This window comes from Trachypithecus francoisi, unplaced genomic scaffold (assembly GCF_009764315.1).
Source record: "Trachypithecus francoisi isolate TF-2019V2 unplaced genomic scaffold, Tfra_2.0 Lachesis_group11, whole genome shotgun sequence".
Taxonomy (NCBI): domain Eukaryota; kingdom Metazoa; phylum Chordata; class Mammalia; order Primates; family Cercopithecidae; genus Trachypithecus; species Trachypithecus francoisi.
Window position 1 is genome coordinate 119730737 of NW_022681456.1, and position 25295 is coordinate 119756031.

The 25295-nt window shown below is 43.3% G+C and overlaps 1 protein-coding gene and 1 long non-coding RNA gene across 6 annotated transcripts in view; one reads left to right on the forward strand and one right to left on the reverse strand.

Annotated features, from left to right (window-relative positions):
- LOC117090509 overlaps positions 1-9546 on the forward strand; it is a 148093-nt gene extending 138547 nt beyond the window's left edge. For both annotated transcript variants that reach the window (XR_004440033.1, XR_004440034.1), the window contains one exon: positions 8776-9546. This is a non-coding gene — a long non-coding RNA (uncharacterized LOC117090509). The remainder of the gene's footprint in view (positions 1-8775) is intronic.
- The window catches only part of ETV6 (ETS variant transcription factor 6), a 255374-nt gene that overhangs the window by 7003 nt on the left and 223076 nt on the right, over positions 1-25295 (reverse strand). For all 4 annotated transcript variants that reach the window (XM_033222848.1, XM_033222846.1, XM_033222845.1 and 1 more), the window contains 3 exons: positions 23084-23629; positions 8496-8638; positions 7057-7157 (listed from right to left, as the gene is read on the reverse strand). In XM_033222848.1, the coding sequence (XP_033078739.1) occupies positions 7057-7157; positions 8496-8638; positions 23084-23629 (790 nt within the window). The remainder of the gene's footprint in view (positions 1-7056; positions 7158-8495; positions 8639-23083; positions 23630-25295) is intronic.

Consider the following 25295-nt stretch of genomic DNA (forward strand, 5'->3'; position numbering starts at 1 on the left):
CAAGCGATGATGGAAGATGATAGCTATGTGTGCTGGAGCAGCCGAAGAAGGCCTCATTCAGGGCAATAGACTTGAGGTTGAGCCTTGAGGGTATAGGTATTAAAAAGGCAAAAGTTAAAGTCACATACATTTCTGGCATAGGGAATCGTATTAGTGTTGTAGGGCAGCTGGCAGTTTGTATTATGGTTTCATGAGGCAGGGGAGTGGACCAGAGATAGAAAGACATTGTTGAGTGAATCTCGATGCGAATCATGAAGTCCAGACATCAGCTTCCACTGTCAGAGAAGCCTTTGCCTTTTTCTCATCTCCCAGATCTCATGAAACTGCTTGTCATTGAAAGACTCCAACCTGGGACCTTCTGGCAACAAGCCCTGGGAAATGTAGTTCCCAGGCTTCTAGCCTCTGCAACACAAAATAGAGTGGGAATGGGGCTGAAGAGACAATGGTCAGTCTAGCACAATGACTGGGATACAGGAAGAGTCAAAGGGAACTCTAGTTTCAAAGTTGGTTGCTTCAAACAGCAGTGATGCCTTTGATGAGTAAAGAATTCAATAATTCTGGGTGGAATTTATTTTTTCTTTTTTTCTTGAGATGGAGTCTCACACTGTTGCCAGGCTGGAGTGCAGTGGCGCGATCTCGGCTCACTGCAACCTCCGCCGCCCAGGTTCAAGCAATTCTCTTGCTTCAGCCTCCCGAGTAGCTGGGACTACAGGTGTATGGTACTATGCCCAGTTAATTTTGTGTTTTTAGTAGAGATGGGGTTTCACCATGTTGGCCAGGATGGTCTCGATCTCTTGGCCTTGTGATCTGCCCACCTCAGCCTCCCAAAGTGCTGGGATTACAGGCATTAGCCATCACACCCGGCCTCTGGGTGGAATTTCTAATCTGAGACGAGCTTCTGTTTTGAAAGTGTCATGTCTGAAATACTTAAATGTGACATTTAAGTGGACACAGCCTACAAGAAACTCTTGGACATTCAAATTTGGAATTTCAGGGAGATTTTAGAGTTGGATGTAGAGATTTAAGAGCCTAACCACTGAGGTGATAAATGAAGTTGTGTGTTGGGATCAATTCATCCACAAAAAAGGTATAGAGTGGGAAGAAAGGGAGCCAAGGACTGCATTTAGGTTGAAGGATGAAGAAAAGGCATCAGTAGAGCCAGAGAAGGGAGGGTTCTTTTTTTTTATTCCTTCTATTCTGTTTCCCTTTCTTGAAGAGCCTTTCTTGTTTCTTTTGAAGATCTTAATTGCTTTTACTATTCCTAAGTCACCATTCCTTCCCAATGCTAAAGACCAGGTTCTCTGCTCTTTCCAATAAATGAATCGTATCAGTGAGCTCATCTGTTCATACATGGTATCACTTCCTATCTGTATATAGATAATTCACAATCTGCATCTCTAGCCCCATCTGTCACTCTCTTCTGTCCCACCTGCCAAAACCCATCACCCAAGGTTGTTTTTGTTGATGTCACTTCTACCTACCTGCACTTGGCCCCACTAATGACTACTACCAGCACCAGAGGTCTACTTCTACCTCTCCTGATTAGTCCTTCAGATCCCTCCTTCTTCTAATTCTTTCTCCTCTCTTGCATAGTACTTGGAATCACAATCTATGTGGCAGGCTAACTGGTTATCTATGAGGATAACTCATTATAAGGAATTCTGGAAAGAAAAATTCTAGTACAGCAGCTTGTAGACTTTTCTGACTATGATGCATTATAAGAAATAGAAATGTAAATGAACAAAGCCTGCAAGAAGTATGGGATTATGTAAAAAGACCAAATCTACGTCTGATTGGGGTGCCTGAAAGTGAGGGGGAAAATGGAACCAAGTTGGAAAACACTCTTCAGGATATCATCCAGGAGAACTTCCCCAACCTAGTAGGGCAGGCCAACATTCAAATTCAGGAAATACAGAGAACACCACAAAGATACTCCTCCAGAAGAGCAACTCCAAGACACATAATTGCCAGATTCACCAAAGTTGAAATGAAGGAAAAAATCTTAAGGGCAGCCAGAGAGAAAGGTCGGGTTACCCACAAAGGGAAGCCCATCAGACTAACAGCAGATCTCTCACAAGAAACTCTACAAGCCAGAAGAGAGCGGGGGCCAATATTCAACGTTCTTAAAGAAAAGAATTTTCAACCCAGAATTTCATATCCAGCCAAACTAAGTTTCATCAGTGAAGGAGAAATAAAATCCTTTACAGATAAGCAAATGCTTAGAGATTTTGTCACCACCAGGCCTGCCTTACAAGAGACCCTGAAGGAAGCCCTAAACATGGAAAGGAACAACCGGTACCAGCCATTGCAAAAACATGCCAAAATGTAAAGACCATCGAGGCTAGGAAGAAACTGCATCAACTAACGAGCAAAATAACCAGTTAATATCATAATGACAGGATCAAGTTCACACATAACAATATTAACCTTAAATGTTAATGGACTAAATGCTCCAATTAAAAGACACAGACTGGCAAACTGGATAAAGAGTCAAGACCCATCAGTCTGCTGTATTCAGGAGACCCATCTCACATGCAGAGACACATAGGCTCAAAATAAAGGGATGGAGGAAGATCTACAAGCAAATGGAGAACAAAAAAAAGCAGGGGTTGCAATCCTAGTCTCTGATTAAACAGACTTTAAACCATCAAAGATCAAAAGAGACAAAGAAGGCCATTACATAATGGTAAAGGGATCAATTCAACAGGAAGAGCTAACTCTCCTAAATATATATGCACCCAATACAGGAGCGCCCAGATTCATAAAGCAAGTCCTTAGAGACCTACAAAGAGACTTAGACTCCCATACAATAATAATGGGAGACTTCAACACTCCACTGTCAACATTAGACAGATCAACGAGACAGAAAGTTAACAAGGATATCCAGGAATTGAACTCATCTCTGCACCAAGCGGAACCTAATAGACATCTATAGAACTCTCCACCCCAAATCAACAGAATATACATTCTTCTCAGCACCACATCGCACTTATTCCATAATTGACCACATAATTGGAAGTAAAGCACTCCTCAGCAATGTCAAAGAACAGAAATTATAACAAACTGTCTCTCAGACCACAGTGCAATCAAACTAGAACTCAGGACTAAGAAACTCAATCAAAACCGCTCAACTACATGGAAACTGAACAACCTGCTCCTGAATGACTACTGGGTACATAACGAAATGAAAGCAGAAATAAAGACGTTCTTTGAAACCAATGAGAACAAAGATACAACATACCAGAATCTCTGGGACACATTTAAAGCAGTGTGTAGAGGGAAATTTATAGCACTAAATGCCCACAAGAGAAAGCAGGAAAGATCTAAAATTGACACTCTAACATCACAATTAAAAGAACTAGAGAGGCAAGAGCAAACACATTCAAAAGCTAGCAGAAGGCAAGAAATGACTAAGATCAGAGCAGAACTGAAGGAGATAGAGACACAAAAAACCCTCCAAAAAATCAATGAATCCAGGAGTTGGTTTTTTGAAAAGATCAACAAAATTGACAGACCGCTAGCAAGACTAATAAAGAAGAAAAGAGAGAGGAATCAAATAGACGCAATAAAAAATGATAAAGGGGATATCACCACTGACCCCACAGAAATACAAACAACCATCAGAGAATACTATAAATGCCTCTACGCAAATCAACTAGAAAATCTAGAAGAAATGGATAATTTCCTGGACACTTACACTCTCCCAAGACTAAACCAGGAAGAAGTTGAATCCCTGAATAGACCAATAGCAGGCTCTGAAATCGAGGCAACAATTAATAGCCTTCCACCAAAAAAAGTCCAGGACCAGATGGATTCACAGCTGAATTCTACCAGAGGTACAAGGAGGAGCTGGTACCATTCCTTCTGAAACTATTCCATCAATAGAAAAAGAGGGAATCCTCCCAACTCATTTTATGAGGCCAACATCATCCTGATACCAAAGCCTGGCAGAGACACAACAAAAAAAGAGAATTTTAGACCAATATCCCTGATGAACATCGATGCAAAAATTCTCAATAAAATACTGGCAAACCGGATTCAGCAACACGTCAAAAAGCTTATCCACCATGATCAAGTGGGCTTCATCCCTGGGATGCAAGGCTGGTTCAACATTCGCAAATCAATAAACGTAATCCAGCATATAAACAGAACCAAAGACAAGAACCACATGATTATCTCAATAGATGCAGAAAAGGCTTTTGACAAAATTCAACAGCCCTTTATGCTAAAAACGCTCAATAAATTCGGTATTGATGGAACGTACCTCAAAATAATAAGAGCTATTTATGACAAACCCACAGCTAATATCATACTGAATGGGCAAAAACTGGAAAAATTCCCTTTGAAAACTGGCACAAGACAGGGATGCCCTCTCTCACCACTCCTATTCAGCATAGTGTTGGAAGTTCTGGCTAGGGCAATCAGGCAAGAGAAAGAAATCAAGGGTATCCAGTTAGGAAAAGAAGAAGTCAAATTGTCCCTGTTTGCAGATGACATGATTGTATATTTAGAAAACCCCATCGTCTCAGCCCAGAATCTCCTTAAGCTGATAAGCAACTTCAGCAAAGTCTCAGGATACAAAATTAATGCGCAAAAATTACAAGCATTCTTATACACCAGTAACAGACAAACAGAGAGCCAAATCAGGAATGAACTTCCATTCACAATTGCTTCAAAGAGAATAAAATACCTAGGAATCCAGCTTACAAGGGATGTAAAGGACTTCTTCAAGGAGAACTACAAACCACTGCTCAGTGAAATCAAAGAGGACACAAACAAATGGAAGAACATACCATGCTCATGGATAGGAAGAATCATATCGTGAAAATGGCCATACTGCCCAAGGTTATTTATAGATTCAATGCCATCCCCATCAAGCTACCAATGAGTTTCTTCACAGAATTGGAAAAAACTGCTTTAAAGTTCATATGGAACCAAAAAAGAGCCCGCATTGCCAAGACAATCCTAAGTCAAAAGGACAAAGCTGGAGGCGTCACGCTACCTGACTTCAAACTATACTACAAGGCTACAGTAACCAAAACAGCATGGTACTGGTACCAAAACAGAGATATAGACCAATGGAACAGAACAGAGTCCTCAGAAATAATACCACACATCTACAGCCATCTGATCTTTGACAAACCTGAGAGAAACAAGAAATGGGGAAAGGATTCCCTATTTAATCAATGGTGCTGGGAAAATTGGCTAGCCATAAGTAGAAAGCTGAAACTGGATCCTTTCCTTACCCCTTATACGAAGATTAATTCAAGATGGATTAGAGACTTAAATGTTAGACCTAATACCATAAAAACCCTAGAAGAAAATCTAGGTAGTACCATTCAGGACATAGGCATGGGCAAGGACTTCATGTCTAAAACACCAAAAGCAACGGCAGCAAAAGCAAAAATGGACAAATGGGATCTAATTAAACTAAAGAGCTTCTGCACAGCAAAAGAAACTACCATCAGAGTGAACAGGCAACCTAGAGAATGGGAGAAAATTTTTGCAACCTACTCATCTGACAAAGGGCTAATATCCAGAATCTACAAAGAACTCAAACAAATATACAAGAAAAAAACAAACAACCCCATCAAAAAGTGGGGAATGGATATGAACAGACATTTCTCAAAAGAAGACATTCATACAGCCAACAGACACATGAAAAAATGCTCATCATCACTGGCCATCAGAGAAATGCAAATCAAAACCACAATGAGATACCATCTCACACCAGTTAGAACGGCAATCATTAAGAAGTCAGGAAACAACAGGTGTTGAAGAGGATGTGGAGAAATAGGAACACTTTTACACTGTTGGTGGGATTGTAAACTAGTTCAACCATTATGGAAAACAGTATGGCAATTCCTCAAGGATCTAGAACTAGATGTACCATATGACCCAGCCATCCCACTACTGGGTATATACCCAAAGGATTATAAATTATTCTACTCCAAAGACACATGCACACGTATGTTTATTGCGGCACTATTCACAATAGCAAAGACTTGGAATCAACCCAAATGTCCATCAGTGACAGACTGGATTAAGAAAATGTGGCACATATACACCATGGAATACTATGCAGCCATAAAAAGGATGAGTTTGCGTCCTTTGTAGGGACATGGATGCAGCTGGAAACCATCATTCTTAGCAAACTATCACAAGAAGAGAAAACCAAACACCGCATGTTCTCACTCATAGGTGGGAACTGAACAATGAGATCACTTGGACTTGGGAAGGGGAACATCACACACTGGGGCCTATCATGGGGAGGGGGGAGGAGGGAGGGATTGCACTGGGGAGTTATTCATGATATAAATGATGAATTGATGGGTGCTGAGGAGTTGATGGGTGCAGCACACCAACATGGCACAAGTATACATATGTAACAAACCTGCACGTTATGCACATGTACCCTAGAACTTAAAGTATAATTTAAAAAAAAAAAAAAAAGAAAAAAAAAAGAAATAGAAATGTATTTTACATCATGACTCATCACGTACATACACACCTGGAACAACATTTTCATGAATCAACTGTCATTCTTGCTACATGTGATGCAGTCTGGCATTTTCAGCTCTATCCTATCCTATTTTTATTTCATTAAAAAAAAAAAGCTGTGATGGACCCATTCAATCTATTTCGTGACTCACTGTGGGTCATTACCTGCATTTTGACAAATACTGGTTCAGAAAGTTGCCTTACAGGGTTGGCAACCTGGAAGTCTAGGGTTAATTGCTTGTTTTGCCATTGACTTTGTGCTTTTAACTACACCGGACTTTAATGCTACATAGTATTATTTGATCACTGCGTTATTTTAAAGGTGAGTCAGATTCTGTTCATTTAGTTTTGGCTTTATTACAGGACAGACATAAGTTAAAAAAAATAGTTTCCTTAAATCCTAACAAACCAGTACCCAGTATCCAGTTTGTAGCAATGATTGGCTTTGGGTATCCGATAGGCGGGTAGAGATCTTAACAGTCTCCCCCCACTCCCCGTTCTTTAAAGAAAACAGCATCCTCCCAAAAGAAGGAAAGGAGAAAAAGGAAGTGCTACCTGAACAAAAGCCTTTGTCCTGGCTCCTTCCTGATAATGTTTAGTTTGTAGTAGTGGCGCAGGGCTCTGGACATTTTCTCATAGGTCATGTTTGTTCTGTTCTGTTTGTTCAAAGGAGGAAGGGAGAAAAAAAGCACAAAGACACAATGAAATGAACCTCAGAAAAGGCACTGGGGGAACTATTAAAATAAAAGCTCTTGAGCTGCTGCCTGTGGCCCTGCCAGTTTGGGAAGCTACCTGCTAATCTGCTGCCTTCCAGGCACATCTGTCCCCACCGTTTAGCTTTTTATATTCCCTGTCATCAAGGTTTACTTCTAAGGTGAATCACCCTTTGTCCAAAGTCCTGGAGCTTTAGCTAATAAAACAGATCCCATAGCAGCCTCCCTTATTTCCTTTTCCCAAGACTGCTCTCTGCTCCGCCTAAGGAATTTCCTGCAGGTTCCCCCTATCTCTGGCTCACCCTTCACCTTCTGACCCACATAGCATTTCTTTTTTTTTGTTGCAATGACCTTTTCTCAAACTTGTGTTTCTGGTCTGTCGTTTTAAGGAAGACAAAATTTTTTTTTGTTTAAATTCCTGTTGTGGAAGCAAGAATACAGTGGTTCTGGGCCTGAGGCAATGGTACAATGTGGGAGTAGCAGAGGGATTTTTCTCAGTGATTCACACATGGAAGTGTCTGTCAGTGGGGCCTTGCCATATTTGGTCATGGTCTGCATTACCCACTGCCTTCTTAGAAGGCTGTAGGTCTGGGCATACCTGGCTGGGCCTCCCTGCCTTCTCACTCAGCAGATTGGGGTTGTGCCACTGTGCCAACATCAGGCTTTGCTTCAGGTCCACCTATCGGCTGGCCTGGATCACGGCTCCCCACATTTTACATCTGCACACTTGAGCAGTCTTCCTTACTGCAAAAGACTTTATTCAATGCCATTCCCTCCTCTCAGTTTGGAAAACTGTGGGGCAAACTTCTTGCATCGCTTGCTCATAAAGGGGATGTTTTACAGCCAGAATATAAGTATTTTCTATGAAGAAATGGGCTTTGGGGAACATGGGAGTTTCTAACTGAGCAGAAAAGAAGTGGCACTTCCCAAAGGTCCCCTGTGAGTCAGAGTCTTGCCGTACTTCCCTTTTACCCAGTTCCTAACAACAGTGGAGGTGGCGGGATCAGGTCAAGGGGAGTGGAAGCAAGAGTCACTCATGATGCAGCCCAGTAAACCAGGAAATGTGAGTTAATGGGCACCTGGTCTCAGGAACAAATGGAAAGATGCATCTTTAATGATTTCCTTCCCTTTGCAACTGCCTAATTGCTTGCCTAGCAAGGAATAAACTAAATAAGTATGGGCAGATGTAAAAAGCAGAAGATAGACGATTATCCTCCAATCCAGGGATAAAGACTTCATTTCAGCACTAGTTGATGGAGCAGATATCTGCTGCCCTTTTACCTTATGGTTTCCCCACAGTCGAGCCAGTCCGTTGGGATCCACTATCCGGAATATTTTGGATTCTTTGTCCTCCCATCGGATGAAGTTTTCGTACCGGCTGTCAGAAAGCAACTGATAGACGTAATCCCAAAGCAGTCTACAGTCTACAGAGGAAAAGGGCAAGAAAACACTGTTGAAAATGTTTCTTGTTGAGTCACTAACCAGAAGAATCAAAAAACAATCCAGCAACTGCTTCTGCCTAGCTTGGGTTGACTGATTGTCTAACTTCCTTGTTTTACAGGGAAGGAATGAAGTCCCAGAGAGATGGAGGAGGGCCTGCTGTGTGACCTTTGACCCACTGGAGGCCTCAGAGATGATCCAGGCAACAGCCTCCCTCCACAGATGATGATACAGTGACCCGGAAGTCCACAGTCGTGACCCAAAATTAAACCTGGGCAGAGCCCACGTGAAAGACGGGAAGCGAGTTCTAACTGTGAATGAACGCGCTCTGAATGTGTGTTAAATGCAGCCTGAAAGGAGAAAAGGGTGGAAAGAGGAACCTGATGTTACAGAGAGAGCTGTGTGGTAAAAAATAGTGGGGTGAAAAGATTATCCTGGTGTTGGTGGGAGATGGATGGATAAAGATGAGAAGGCTGGGGTAGGCTAAAAACACAGCAAAAAGGAGTGAGGGGTGAAAAACGGTGGGAAAAGAAAAATTATGTGGCTTGGTGACTCTGTGGGAACTGTGGCTAGCATGGTTTTAAAAAGAAATACAGATATTCTCATTCTATCACACTTTGGAGGCTTTTAAAAAATGTTTTGATACAATGGATCATGGCAGAAAGCAACCCAGTGCAAAAATCACTTTCTCCATTTGCAGAACTGATGTTTGAACACTCAGTCAGGCAATGGATATTTATTAAGTGTCAAGTGATTTACTATGGCCTAGGCATGGTGTTGGGCCTTGGCTTTCAGCTGTGGGTTAGTAAATTAAAAGAGAAGACATGGCTGGGCGTGGTAGCTCATGCCTGTAATCCCAGCACTTTGGGAAGCTGAGGCGGGTGGATCACTGGAGGCCAGGAGTTTGAGACCAGCCTGACCAATGTGGCGAAACCCCGTCTGTACTAAACATACAAGAAATTAGTCAGGCATGGTGGCGTGTGCCTGAAATCCCAGCTACTTGGGAGGCTGAGGCAGGAGAATCGCCTGAACCCAGGAGACGGAAGTTGCAGTGAGCCGAGATCGTGCCACTGCACTCCGGCCTGGGCAACAAAGCGAGACTCCGTCTCCAAAAAAAAAAAAAAAAAAAAAAAAGAAGAAGACGTGATGTGCACCTTCCCCTTGTTCTATGACTTTCTGGATGTGTGCTATGAAGATGTGTGGTTGCCCTCCAGCAGAACCTGGAGAGGTAGCTGGGGACAGATGTGTGCCTTCTAGGTTGAGTTAAAGGTTAACTGGCCTCCAGATGAGGAGAAGCAACATCAATTTCCAGGTGTTCACTGCATGATTCTAGAAATGCCCACTTTTTATAGGCACTCGTCAGAATGGCTGGTGATGGAAGATCAATTACTAAATACCAAGTATGAACTCAGCACTTCACCTGTATTATTTCTGATCCTCAGAGAGGTTGAAATAACTTGCCTGAGGTCACAGGGATTTGCACTCTGGACTCTTGCACTACAGTGTTCTTTCTTTTTCACTATGGGTGAGGCCTGGGCCTGTCACATTTGAAAGGGGAGTGTCCAATTGAGACTTGGAATATATTACAGCCAATACATCTGCATTGCAGAGAAAGACATACACCCTTCTCTGGAGGTATATTTACAAGGGGAATTCAGTTGGGCCACCCTGAACATGTTTGTTAATCTTCCTGAGGTTCCACTGCCTCACTTATGAAGTGGGAATAACAGTACTTACTTTACAGGATTACTGTATTAGTGATAATGGGAGGGAAGAGAAAGTAATAAAAATAACAATGGTAGTTAGTGGGTGCTATTTGTGGGTACTGTGCTGTGGCTTCGACAAGCCTGGTTACATCTGACCCTGAAGCCACCTTATGAGGCAGGTGCTGTTGCTATTCCTATTTTATAGACCAGGAAGCTGGGGCTGGGAGGGTTTGATGATTTACTCAGAAGGACACAGCTTATGAATGACACACAGGATTCTTGGCTCTGTATGACCCCAGAGTCCATGCTATGACACACTTTCCAATGCAATTTCTAGTCTCAGAGAAACTCATTAACGGGTATACGTTCATAAAATCTTAGGGCTTTGCAGAACAAAGTACACCTGCTCAGTGTACCTTTTCTGATCTCCAGCATTCTCTTTGGACAGCAGAAGACACTGGCAGAAAAATGTGGCATTTTCCAGAAGCTTAATCTTTCAAGGAACTACCATTAAACGTACAGCGACCCTAAATCTTTAGTATCCCTTATGGTATCCTTTCTTCTGTATTATCTGTGTTTAAACATTAATGTGGTGTGTCACTGATTGTGTTTTGGAAAAGGACAAGTGGCCTCCTTCTTAAAACAATGACACCATAGTCCTGGAGTTTGAACTCCATTCTAACAACAGAAGCTGTCCAGACACTTCTGTTGCCCACCCCATCTTGCCATGGCTGCATTCTGTATTGCCAGAGGGCGGGCTGAGGTGGGGGGTGTGGAGAAGATGAGTAACCCGAGCATCATAAGTACCTTGAGAAATCAGTGTCCTACTGCAGACTGAGAATAATCTAGCTCATTTTTTTTTTTTTTTTTCTTGAGACAGAGTCTCGCTCTGTCGCCCAGGCTGGAGTGCAGTGGCCGGATCTCGGCTCACTGCAAGCTCCGCCTCCCGGGTTCACGCCATTCTCCTGCCTCAGCCTCCCGAGTAGCTGGGACTACAGGCACCCGCCACCTCGCCCGGCTAGTTTTTTTGTATTTTTGCAGTAGAGACGGGGTTTCACCGTGTTAGCCAGGATGGTCTCGATCTCCTGACCTCGTGATCCGCCTGTCTCGGCCTCCCAAAGTGCTGGGATTACAGGCTTGAGCCACCGCGCCCGGCCAATCTAGCTCATTTTTAAGGCATTTGAAGGAGGATGATTCTAGTTTCTAGGCAAAGCAGTAAAAAGTGGCAAAGTGTCTTTTTCCCTTGCAAGCATCTTCTTGTCTTGAGTCACCTTCACTATAAAGGGTTTAAATAGAGATCTGCTGTGGTCTGAATCTTCATGTCCTCCCCAAATTCATCTGTTGAAATCCTAACTAACTGCCAAGGTACCTTTGGGAGGTGATTAGGTCTTGGGGGCTCCACCCTTGTGAGTGGGATTAATGCCCTTTTAAAAGAGGCCTGAGGGAGACCCCCTCGCCCTTCCACCAAGTGAAGACACAGCAAGAAGGTGCTGTCTAAGAACCAGAAAGTGGGCCCTCACCAGATGCCTCATCTGCCAGGGCCTTGATCTTCCCAGCCCCCAGAACTGTGGAGCAGTCCGTGTCTACTGGGTATAAACTACCCGGTCTATGGCAAGTTTGTCAGAGCAGCCTCCAAAGGACTAAGGCCAGAACTCAGCTGTGGCTTAATATTTCAGTGTTTCTCCTACTATCAAATGGCAGATACATTTTAATTTTCCATAATCTCTTCCAACTGGAAAACATCTGACAAAATCAAATCTTATCACATAAAGTGCCTGTAAATTAGGGCTGGGTGTGGTGGCTTATACCTACAATCCCAAAGTTTTGGGAGGCAGAGGTGGTAGGCTTGCTTGAAAGCCCAGGAGGAGTTCAAGACCAGCCTGGGCAACATAACGAGACCTCATCTCTACAAAAAATTTAAAATTTTTCCGGGCGTGGTGGTACATGCGTGTAATCCCAGCTAGTTGGGAGGCTGAAGTGGGAGAATTGCTTGAGCCCAGGGGTTTGGGGCTGCAGTGAGTCATGATCAACCCACTACGCTCAGCCTGGGCAACAGAGTGACAGAGTGAGACTGTATCTATAGGGGAAAAAAGCCAGTAAATCAGGAGGAACAAAGGCAGTTTGTGTGCAACCCCTCCCATGTCTCCCTATAGGTTTACAATCATTTATCACTGCAAATAGGCCGACGACACCATTGGATTCCTCTGGATTGGGAATGTGACTTTCTAGTGTGTTTATTTTAATAAATTTCAGCAATTAAGAAACTACCTGGTTGTCTTTTACAGTTTGATATAAAGACATTTTGCCCATATGAAGGTGAGTGACATCATGGCAGCCCTCCTGACTCTAGGCGGAAGGCACTCCACTCAGAAGCCTAGCGTAGAGCTAAAACAAAGCAGAGAGTTTTCCATCCACAAGCACGGGGGTTTTCACTGCATGTTTCTGTTGCTTCCCTTTAACTGTAATGGTACATTCCACTTCTCACAAAACAGTGAAACGTGAACCAGACCATTTCTCCACGTAAGGGCTTAACAACCTGCGCTGGGCTACCATGTTGGTTTTTCGGAGGCATCAAACCGGGACCTAGAATGTTATCTACTTATCACATGGCAAAGGAAGGGCAGGGCTTCCAGAGAATGCCGTTTCCCTGTGAGCTTCAAGAACATTTGTATCCGGCAAACTTTTTCCTTTCATAAATGTGAAAACAACCCCAAACAAGCTGCCAATTGGTCATTTTAAATGACATTTAATCCAGCAAAGCCAACTTTAGCTGAGTAATAAAAATATGTTGACATTCAGGACATATTGAATTACTCAGTCACTAACGGAGATAGCAGTAGGAATTTTGTGGCATAAAGCAGTTGTTTCAAGCTCAGAGTCTAAGTGGCTTTTTATAACATTATTGATTGTTTTGTTTCTTTGGTAAAAACTATGCCTAGATGATAAAAATAACTGCCTGACCACACAACAGATTTTTTTCTTTTTCTTTTCTTTTTTTTTTTTTTAAAACAATTGACATTCAAGCCATGTCAGTTATTTTTGTTTCTAAGATTTCTATTAAATAAAAGGCAGATCCTCCTTAGGTTCCTAGATCCTTTAGAGGTTGCTGTCACGGCTCACCCGGAATTTTTCAGCCTTTTCGGAATCCATGTCTGCATAGATACAATGTTCTTTGATCATCAATGTAAATGCATAATACTATATAATAAAGCACACCACACTCTATAAATAGAAGTTCATTCCACTTCAAAACACTTGAACATATATGTATAAAACGTTTTTGGATCACAAGGTATTAATTTTAAGTGCATTTTTCTTAAACTAAAGGGCTTTCTTCTATCTCAAGGCACATGGATATTTTAAATAAATTTCTACTATTTGCATTTTCTTTTCCATGAGAAGTAGTTTATGGAAGTGTTTAGCCCAAGTATAGTTCCCTCTCCTTCCTGCTGGGTGAGGTACCCTCGGTATCCGCAGCTAAAGGCATTGTAAAAAATCCCTTCCTGTGGTTAAGGAGAAATATTTTCACTCCCACGTCTGTCTATTACCAGAGACTCATTGTATAAACTTATTGAGCAGAGATTGTAAAAAGATGGGCAATTCACACATCACCAACATGGTTTCTAAAGAAAAAAACCATGCTAGACAAAACTGATGCTTAAAACACTTGAGTAGGCAAGTCAAATTATTGACATAGGGAATGTTTAATGATCATGGTTAATTTAAATTTCAGGAAAGCCTCTAAGAAAGTCATTTCATGTTGTTTTAACTGCCCAAGTGGAATTTTAAAGAAGGCCTGGAAATGACAGTCCTATGGGTATAATTACCAATGGAGAGGCTGCGTGTCCCTGTTACATTTTTTGAAATTTATTACCTAAAAATTAACATGTTTATTTCCAGTTCAGCAACAAAACACGCAAAGTAGCATACGAAATAAAGGTGCTACTAAGCTTTACAAATACGGTTCTGAACTGGGGGCATTTGGCAATATCTGGAGGTATTTCTGGTTGTCACGCTGGGGTGGAGGGTGCTCCTAGCATCTGGTAGGTAGAGGCCAGGGATGCTGCTAAATATCTTACAATATACTAAGCAACGGCACAAATTATTATTTGGCCCAAATATAATATCAAGAGTGTTGAGAAACCCTGCTTAGAGAAACACGGTTTGCAACATTCAGGGGGCCATCTGCTGCTTGGTTTTTTTTTCTCCTCCTCCTCCATTCTAGATCAACCATTACCTAGAAGCAGAAAGTTGGTCAATTCAGTGCTGCCAGGTGTGTGTTGACACGCAGAGGTGTGTTTACAATGGGCAATTGCTTGTGCTTTGCCGTGGCTCAGGAAAACAGAAAACATGTGCACAGTGGCACACTGCGGGAGGGAGAAGTGGAGGCAAATAATACAAAAATCTCTGCTTCCTGGCTTTCTGGGGCAGAAGAACCACAGCTGCAAACGAGGCTGGACTTCTTCACCTCTGATTACATAAGGTGTGGAGAAGGCTAGGAAACACCGGTATCCGAAACTCACACCCTGCAGCTGAGATCCAGCCCGCAGCCAGAACCTAGTAAGGCCCAGCCTCTGCTTTGCTCAGGTGTGGGTGCAGCCCGGGAATTCACATCCGGGGACTGCAGAGAGGCAGGGACTCTGTATTACAGCACTGTGCGCCCTTACACAAACTGGAATTTCCAGTCTCCTCAAGCCCCTTCTATTATTTTCCACTCAGCCACCATGCTGTTGATGTTTTTTATCTTTTAAAAACATTGTCCTGAAACTTCCTCCTCTTTTAGGGCTCTTTGATTTCTCAGTCGTTCACACTGAAAATAAAGTGCAGTGACTCAGCCGCTGGGAATATTCCTGCTGGAGTGATGGCTCCTCCCCTCCCCAGTGCTCATCTTATTAATCCCCTCCAAATATGGACAGCAGGCAAAGCTTCAGGGAGGAGAAGCAGGAGCACAGAAGTAAATCTCCCAGGAAATAAGACAACGGAGGTGGCCTTGAAGGGCACCCCACACAGGCCTTCACTGTCAGTGCCCTGCGTGGCTCCGCAGGCAGTTGTGCTGGCTGCACCCACAGCTCCTACACAGTCCCTCTCAGATGGACAGGCTGGCCGCTCAGCAGTGAGGCCGAGTGGGGACAGTAACTCGTAGCAGTTAACCTTCTTGTGCCATGCATTCACACGTTGTCTCATTAACAGTCAAAAGAGCCCAGAAATGGGTTCTCAGTATTACAGATAAGGAAAGGAGGGCTCAGGGACATTATGCACCTGCTTGGGAGTCAAGAACTGGATTCCAATTCTGCTGACCTCGCAGTCCAGGCTTTTGCCACAGGCCCACACTGCTTCCCTAGGACTGTTCCGGGCCATCTGTCTCCAGGAGCTCTTGAGGGTACTAGGCTACAGAGGTCTACAGAAGGGCATCTCCCAGAGATAGTGTGGGAGGAAGCGGCTCTTTCACCTGGTACTAAAACACTGGAATCCTTGTGGCTTCTGGGGACATCCCACAACCCTATCTTTTCTTTCCTGCAAACAGATATTTATGCACAGATGCATGTGTGCGAAGGTGCACATGTGTCTGCATGCCCCACACCTTCCAACAAGGGCCGAGGGCTGAGACTTGTCCCCAGCACTTCCATGCAGTCCCTCCACACTTCTTGTTTATGAAGTCTTTTAGCCGTCAAGGCTGCTCCTGAGGCTCATATACAAAAAAAAAAAAAAAAAAAAATGTCCATAGGCTTCCTTCGAAACAAATTCACAGCAGCATTAAACACTGTGGGAGGAAGTGGAGACGGAAGCAAGATGTCGGAATACAGTGACTTCTCCCGGTCCTTGAAGCCCCTGAGGACAAGCCTCAAACTGCTTTCTCTGGAGTTTCATACTTTTTTCTTCAGAGGCTTCCCGAACTGAATCTCTGTATATATAATTCATCCAGTCAATAAAACAAAATCAAGAAAGTATACTGTTTTAGTTGGGTGACAAATAAGACCAAATTGATGTCTCCCTGATTAGAATCTTTTTGTTTCTGTTAAGGATGTAACCTTGGGAAATAGTAAACATATTTTTTAAAGTCCCAAAAGGCTACCATTAAAGATTCCAAGGATTGCTGCAAAGTGTGTTCTAAGAGGGTTGAGAGTGAAGAGACCTTGAGCTGAGAGGAAATTCTGTGTCTTGCCTGCTGTAGGATTAATGACCCAATTGACCACTGATAGCCTCACAAATCGAGAAGTTCATGTTCACAAAGATGGAGAGACTTCAGCAAAAGTTGTGAGATAAACACAAGAAAGGTGATATTCTCTATTTGGGTAGGCCATGGGCTTTGAACACCCAAATCTGTACAGATTTAGGTCCCCACTTTTGGGTAGCAAATGAGGGGTTATGAAATGAATGGATTATAAAACAATTCTCAGTGTACCAACGAATCTTCTTCCTCAGCAGAGTTTTGGATTAAGGCCAAGGAAGAGACAGGCAGACAGGAAATCTGGTGGCTTAGGTTTTAACGGAATTAAAGTACTTTAAGAGAAAACTAAAATGACTGAAAAGTTTTCTTTTAAGATTTAGCTATCTATAGTCAAAGTAGGAGCTTAGTTTGTGTCACAGCATAAAGCAAGAGGACATTGCCTTCCACCAGCAAGGATACAAACTTTGGCATTTAGAGATGCAGTGCCCTATCATCTAGAACAATGCCTGGCACATAAGCAGACTGGCAATAATTTTTGAATCAATGAATGAAGAACTATATAATCCAAAGTGCAAATAAATCATTTCTTTTACTTAGCTGTATTTTGTTATGTTAATGATGTTTTCGTAACTATGCTGGTTGGTCTGAAAATATAGCCTGCAGTCCAGAACCTGTCTACTCTCTTACATAACTGGTTATTGTTCCTTCCACGTGTCTTAAACATGCCTTGTCATCTAAAGTGCAAATAATTCCTTGAGAGCAGGGGGACTGTTTTCTAAGTCTGCATCCTACATTGCACCTGTGATTCCAAGCTTACTGAACACCAGGTATCCAATGTTGCAAGGCAGAGAACATCAAATGTTTTCTGTAAAGGGCCAGTTAATAAATATTGTAGGTGTTGCTGGCCATGCAGTCTCTGTTGTAACTACTCAACTCTGCCACTGCAGCATGGAAGCAGACATAGGCAATACCAACTAAATGGGTTTGGCTGTTTTCCAGGAAATCTTGATTTAAAAAAGACAGATGGTGGCTGGATTTGGCCCACAGTTTGGGCCAGAGTTTTCAATCCTTGCTCTAGAGTCCCACACCAGAAGGGAACAATCATTTTGGGAAGAACACTGAACAGAAGCTCGAGGCTAGACTCTTGATGTGTCTGAATCTCAGTTCCTTCACCTGTAAAAGGCCCTTCTATGTTTGAAATCAAGTCCAAATAAGGAATTTCCATACATACTGAAAACATGACTCACGGATGACTACAGTCACACCTCAGCCACCTACAGGTGCTTGTGGCCAATATACTTTCTGACTTTCAAACACACTGGTGGGACACAAGCCAGTAAAACTTTTGTAGGTAAAGTTTTAGAAGACTGACAGATGCTTTCTGCTCCTAAATAGCCCATTCTTAAAGATACCAAGTAGAAAACAAACATAGAAAGAAGCAACTTTTTCACTGTTCCATACACCATTGGTTGCTGCATTCAAAACAGACCCCAGGCATCTTGTCTCACTCCGTCTTGTGCTAAACTCTCTCTCATAAACACTAGCCATTCCAACCTAGTACACTCTTAATAACACTTCTCCTTATCCTTTGCAAAGTAAGTGACACCTTTAAAAATAAGCTACGTTATATTTAAAAAGATGTCATTTGTGATTTGTATTTAAACTGTCAACCACCTACTGAATTTCCTTTCTTGATTATTTTAGTTTTTCCATATGGTAAATACCTAACAGACATACATTTGCATGTATCTTAATTGTACGATGGGATTTCAGTGATATTAGATAATGAAAAGAATTTATGAAAAGTTATATATCATATATATATAAATATGTATTTTTTTTGAGATAGGGTATCACTCTGTTGCCCAGGCTGGAGTGCAGTGGCATAATCTTGGCTCATTACAACCACCACCTCCCAGGCTCAAGCGATTCTCCCACTTCAGCCTCCTCGGTACCTGGGACTACAGGTGTGCGCCACCATGCCTGACTAATTTTTATATTTTTTGGTAGAGTCGGGGTTCTTTTTTTTTTTTTTTTTGAGACAGAGTCTCGCTCCGTCACCCAGGCTGGAGTGCAGTGGCCAGATCTCAGCTCACTGCAAGCTCCGCCTCCCGGGTTCCCGCCATTCTCCTGCCTCAGCCTCCGGAGTAGCTGGGACTACAGGCGCCCGCCACCTTGCCTGGCTAGTTTTTTTTTTTTTGTATTTTTTAGTAGAGACAGGGTTTCACCGTGTTAGCCAGGATGGTCTCGATCTCCCGACCTCGTGATCCGCCCGTCTCGGCCTCCCAAAGTGCTGAGATTACAGGCTTGAGCCACTGCGCCCGGCCTGGTGGAGTCGGGGGTTTCACCATGTTGGCCAGGCTGGTCTCGAACTCCTGACCTCAGGTGATCTGCCAGCCTTGGCTTTCCAAAGTGCTGGGATTACAGGTGTGAGTCACAGGGCCTAGCCTGAAAAATGATAGATTTTTAAATGACCTCAACAGACCTCAACTTGTAGATTTACATTTCTACCTGAAATAGAAAAAATACACTGAGCCTTATCTTGCTTTGCTCCTGGTAAGTTTTCTCCATCTGGAATGACCTCTTTTCCTCTAATCTCCACTTGTCCACATTCTAAGCATTCATCCAAGTCCAGCTAAAAGCCAGCCCTCCACGTAGCTTCCCCTGACATCCCTGCTCTGACCTCCTGTGGTACTTAACAGGAGCCCTTCTAAGATACATGTCACGTGCTTTGCTTTTATAGTTAACTGTGCTCAGCTCTTTCATGATAAAGACTGTGTCTTATACCTCTCTGTCCCCACCCCGTCAAGAATGCAGAACAGTGCCTTATACACAGAAGGTGTCCAAATGCATAAATCCTAGGGCACCTGAACAAATCACATCTGAATAGTAAGAATTTAGCTTCATTTTGTGATCCACATACATGAGTACTATTTGCATCTATACCCTCCAGCTATAGTACTTATCAGTTTGACATTCAGCAGCACCTTCATTTCTTTTTGTACTGTGCTCATTTAAAATGCTTTAAGGAGCTAAGTTTTCTCATCTAACAGCTGCTTTATGGAGATTTAAAGGCTTTTTATGGCTGTTCAGTAATGACAGAACTTTTACATTGTACACAGGCATCACCCGATGAATTTCACCTCCAATAAATAGAATCAATTTTACAAGGATCTGAGGAGTCCAGAAAGATATCAGAAGAGTGGAGTACACACAGGGTCATCCTCAAAGAAACAAAAGTGCCTAAAACTTGTGTTTTCTTGGGAGGGTTACAGAATCAAGACTGTCAGACTACAGACTGGCAGAGCTGGAAGGAACTTTAGGGACTATCGAGTCCTACCTTCTTCAGAGAAAAACAATGCCTTTCAGTGGAATGAGTTAAATTTGGATTTGGTTAAATTAGTTAAAATATACATTGGGAGATTTAAAAACTTTTGAATATGGCATTATAGCACTGGTAATTAGTTTTAGGACACTGTGTCATACTGAAGGAGTTAATGCATTCCCCCAAAAGATCTAGGCCCCAGGATTATTTTACATGAATATTCTGATTTCCTAGAGCCATCAAGAAAAGCACATATTGCCTATTTCTGTGTGCCCTTGAGAGAGCGGGCATCCATAGACACCCAGGCTCATCATTTGGTGGGTGCAGTATTCTACCAAGCTTCCTAACTGATGAGGCTGCATCCATCATCAAACACTGATATTGGGGAATGAGATGAAAAAAACAGTAGTATAGGCTGGGTGCAGCGGTCCATGCCTGTAATCCCAGCAATTTGGGAGGCCAAAGCAGACAGATCACTTGAGGCCAGGAGTTCAAGACCAGCCTGGCCAACATGGTGAAACCCCATCTCTACTAAAACTACAAAAAAATTAGCCAGGCATGGTGGGGTGTGCCTGTAATCCCAGCTACTCAGGAGGCTGAGGCATGAGAATCACTCGAACCTAGGAGGCAGAGGTTGCAATGAGCCGAGATTACATCACTGAACTCCAACCTGGGTGACAAAGACACTGTCTCAAAAAAAAAAAAAAGTAATATAATTTTAAGAGACTAATATTTTGAAATTTACAAACCCACTAAACAATGGAAAAATAATTCTTCAAGTCTAAACCATGTATCTTTCTTGATTCATGGGCTTATGGTAGATTCCCAAAGAGTGGTGAAGGCAGTGTCACCTGGGAAGTAGACAGGAGAGATCTTGGGAAGCAAGCCAGGCCCACGAGGGCAGCACTGCGGACAGCAGCCATGGGGCAGCAAGAGTTGTCCTGCACACCTTGGTCACAGGGCCCCTATCTGACCTTGGCAAAGGCCTTTGCCTCTCCGGGGCTCAGTTTCCTTTGTGGTTTCCCCTGTACAAATGACCCTTCTACATAAGATGAATACTGCAGTAATGAGCTACCCTAAGAGCGGTCCTGAGAATTATAAACAAGCAAAAGGTATCTGCAAAATGTCAAGTACTGCTGCACACACCATGCAAGAAACAAGACAAGAGGGTATATAGACAAGAAGGGTATTGCCTGGAAAGCACAATGCGTCATTTACAGAATTCACAGCAATACACTGACCTCATCCTCCTTCTCCAATTATCTGGGGAAATTCACATGTTTTGCCTAAGCTCTTTGCTTCTTTATCTACTATTCTTTTTTCCCCAGTTTTATTTGTTCATTTGCTGATTAAAACAATCTAATGTGCAAGTAAAAGCGGAGAGATCAATAATATTAACCCCCACACATCTATCACCCAGACATATAACCACCAGCTAGTGATGGCTAGCCTTGTTTTATGCAGACCCCACCCACACCCCACCCCCTAACTCTGCAGGATCATTTTGAATTGAATCCCAAACAGATATCATTTCCTTTTTCATAGTTTTTAAAACATATAAGTCATTTTTGTTTGTCACTTTATTTTCTTGATTCAACATCCCTGATGTAAATTATCTGTAATAATGAAACTGAGGCAACACTGGTGGTGCACTTGGGGCCAGAGAAAAATCTAGAAACAAATGATTTAAATAAAAAAGGGACAGTACCGGCCGGGTGTGGTGGCTCATGCCTGTAATTCTAGCACTTTGGGAGGCCAAGGTGGGCAGATCACGAGGTCAGGAGATCGAGACCATCCTGGCTAACATGGTGAAACCCCATCTCTACTAAAAATATTAAAAAAATTAGTCGGGTGTGGTGGTGGGCACCTGTAGTCCCAGCTACTCGGGAGGCTGAGGCAGGAGAATGGCGTGAACCCAGGAAGCGGAGCTTGCAGTGAGCCGAGATCGTGCCACGGCACTCCAGCCTGGGCAACAGAGTGTGGAAAAGAAAAAAAAAAAAAAAAGGGGATAGTACCTCAAGGCAGAGGTAGGCTTGTAGGAGCCTGTTATTCCATTGCCATCAGCATGGCAGCACCCTGACGGTCAGCTGGGACTCTGACCAGGTTATGGGCTCAGGGAGGAGGGGGCATTTCTCTCCTTTCCCTGAACAGGTCTGTTCTCTCCTGCCTCCAGGTCTCCCTCCCGCTATTGAAAGCACAATCACTTCAGTGTCACACTCTCTCCCCTGCAAAGCCTTGCTTGGTCCCTCCAGTCAAAACACACCTTCCTTCTGCTTTGTTTCTACAGCACTTCATTACTCTGGCAGACAGTAGGTGCTCAATGAATGCTGGTACATAAAATGAATGGGAAATGGGGCTTACTTCATTCTGCCTTATATCTTAGTGGTTTTCACCTTTGTCTCTCCCACTATATTCTAAATTCCTCGGGGAAAAAGATATTGCATGTTAAATTAGCTCTGTCTCCCTACTCCTAATGCATTTATTTGTATACAGCAGGTGCTCAACAAATATCCCACTAATGGAGTAATGCTCTATGAAAAGAGCTAACCTTGTCACATGGTTAGAGGATTAAGCTTCTGAAGAATGAGTTCACGTAAATTATGAGCATCCTAGGAAACAGATAACGTGTAGATTTTTTCCCACTGGTTTCCATTGGTTTCTTCCCTTAAGTAAGCAAATTTGGGCTTCTTATCATAAATGAAAGAGAATCTGAGAGTGGTTTCCTCTGTCAAATGGCCCAGCAACACCTGCCTCCAATACCATAATCCTGTTTTCCTCTCCTACCCGCTCCCAAGGTGAAGGCTGCATGACGTTACTGCGCGCAGGATGGAATTACAGGCCTGAATCGGAGACAAAGCTTCTTTTTGCTATGTCTGGTCATTAATTAGCTGCTGGAAACTTCAGGACAGGGCCATTAGCATGCTCATAATCCTTTTATTTTAAATGTTTTCGCTTAGCCTTGATTCTGATGTGACTCTCCTTGTAAGCTGGACATAGGACATTTGTTTCTTAACATTTCTGAGGCTCATTAACTACTCGATCCCAGCGGCTCATTAACCAAGCCATTAGGGATTTCGCCTCATGCAGGCAGAAGCCTCCACTTGCCCTCACAGAGCCTTGGAGGGCATCTAATTGGGAATGGTGCGAGGCTGGCTGCAAGGATCACAGGGGAGAGAGGGGCTTTGTCAGGTCTCAAGATGCTGGAGCAACGAGAGAGGAGCTCACTCACCTGCTATTCTCCCAATGGGCATGGCGTGCTCTTCAGGGGGGGAGACAGAGACCATGATGTGGTTCATGTAAGCCAGGTCTTCCCGATGAGAGAGGTTGATGGGTTTCCCTTCTCTATGCAGCCCGTCCTCGGAGAGCCTGGATTGTTTGAAATCCACGGAGTGCCGGGGGTTCAGGATCAGAGGGTGCATGATGGGGCTGGGCATCAGCTGGATCACGCGTGTGCTCTCCTGCCGGGGGCTGGATGGCTTCGGGTGGGACTCAGAGGACGCTGGGCAGTGATTATTCTCCATGGGAGACACTGACAGAGGGTAGGACTCCTGGTGGTTGTTCTCCTGGTGCGGCCTGGGTCCCTGAGCTCTCTCAGCTGGGGAGAGTCGGCGGATCATGTTGTCCAGGGGGGACCGAAGGGGCCGCTGCTCAGGGTCAGGAGAAGGCCGGTGATTTGTCGTGATGGGTGACCTGGAGCGGTGCAACAGTTCAATGGTGGGAGGGTTGTGGTGCACATTATCCACGGATGGCCTGGGGGTCCTCTGGACACAGTTATCTGTGGAGCAGAGGGAAAGGCAATCATGGTGAGTTGGCAGGACAGGAACCTCCCCGTGGCTCTACAGGCGGTAAATGGAGGAGCGTGTAGGTATGTGTAAAGAACCTTTCTCCCCAGAATGCAGTGTCTTTTTCACCACTTAACAATGTCAAGTGTGCATATTGCAACTATTTTTCTATTGCCAGGCAACCTGAGGATGTCTACAAGCATTCCGTTAATCACCTACCTGTGGCCTGTAAGCACAATGAAGCCAAACGTCCATTTCCCATCTTTTGGTCATCATTTAACTCTTCTACGTCGCTTTCAGAGGTGGAAGCGTTCTCAGGGGTTTCTCTCTAGATGCTTTTATTGACTTACATTTTCACAACTAAAATTTTCATATTCTCTACCTCTAGGAGTTATTAGTATTAGTGATAATGTTAATCATATTAGTAATAATTATTAGTAATAACTATATCTTAGATGCTGGATTTCACTGTTTAAAACTTACAGCACTCCTGGCTGGGTGCAGTGGCTCCCACCTGTAATCCCAGTTACTCGGGAGGCTGAGGCATGAGAATCACTTGAACCCAGGAGGTGGAGGTTGCAGTGAGCCAAGATCACACCACTGCACTCCAGCCTGGGGGACAGAGCAAAACTCTGTCTCAAAAAAAAGAAAGAAAAAAAACCCCAACCTTACAGCACTCCTAACCAGGAGATACCACTAGTACCCCTGTTTTACAGATGATAAAACTGAGGCATAAAGAAGTTAAGCAACTTACCCAAGGCCACACCATCTCCTAATAGTCAGTTAGGAGATTAGAACCAGACTCCAGTCAGATTTTAGAACCTGTGTACTCATGACAATATCTGTCACTGCAACACAGAAACTATGACACAAAGTCACCAAAATCTGCTCTAAGCACGCACAGTGGCCCCAATTTACAGAATGACAATCTTACTGAACTTGAAAGAACTTTTGGGAGCACTTTGCTTCTGAGTGCACAGACCCTACAAGTGCTCAGAGACAGGCAGAGGTAAGGAAGAAGCAGGATGGATGGACATGTCTAACAAAACCTCTAACCTATCCCACTCGAAGTTGCAAGCTGGTGACCTGTGTGCAAGGATAACATCAGAAGTGTACACAGCTCAGCAACAGAAGTAGCTCTGAGGGCTGGGTTGGGGAATGGACCAGCACACACCTGGCTCCAGGAGTCCCTGCTAAGGTGCAGAAGGACAGAAATCTGCCCATAAAAATGGAGATTTCTACATGGCTGCTCACCCAACTCAATGAACTCTCTCTGGCCACATCTTTTCCCAGGGCAGTCTCACCAAAAGGATGTGCATGCTTGCTGTCCTTGTTCTGGTCAAATAATTGTCCACAGTTCTAAGTAAAGCAAGTCAAACATATCACCTTTGTCCATTAAGATAATATATATATATAAAGAACACATAAAGGGAATTCAGTAATTTGATAGGGTCAGTAAACAGAGACAGACACGGTGGTTTTAAGTTTTACACAGGGTTAAGAAGAAAATAGGGACTTTTTTCTTTTTTGAAAGTTCTACTAGATCTCATCTATCATATGAAACACTGAACAAAATTATTGTTCATAATATTAAAAGATCATCTCCTTGAAAGCAAAGGGCTTATTTTGTGACTGCTGTATAACTCACTGCCAGAAGTT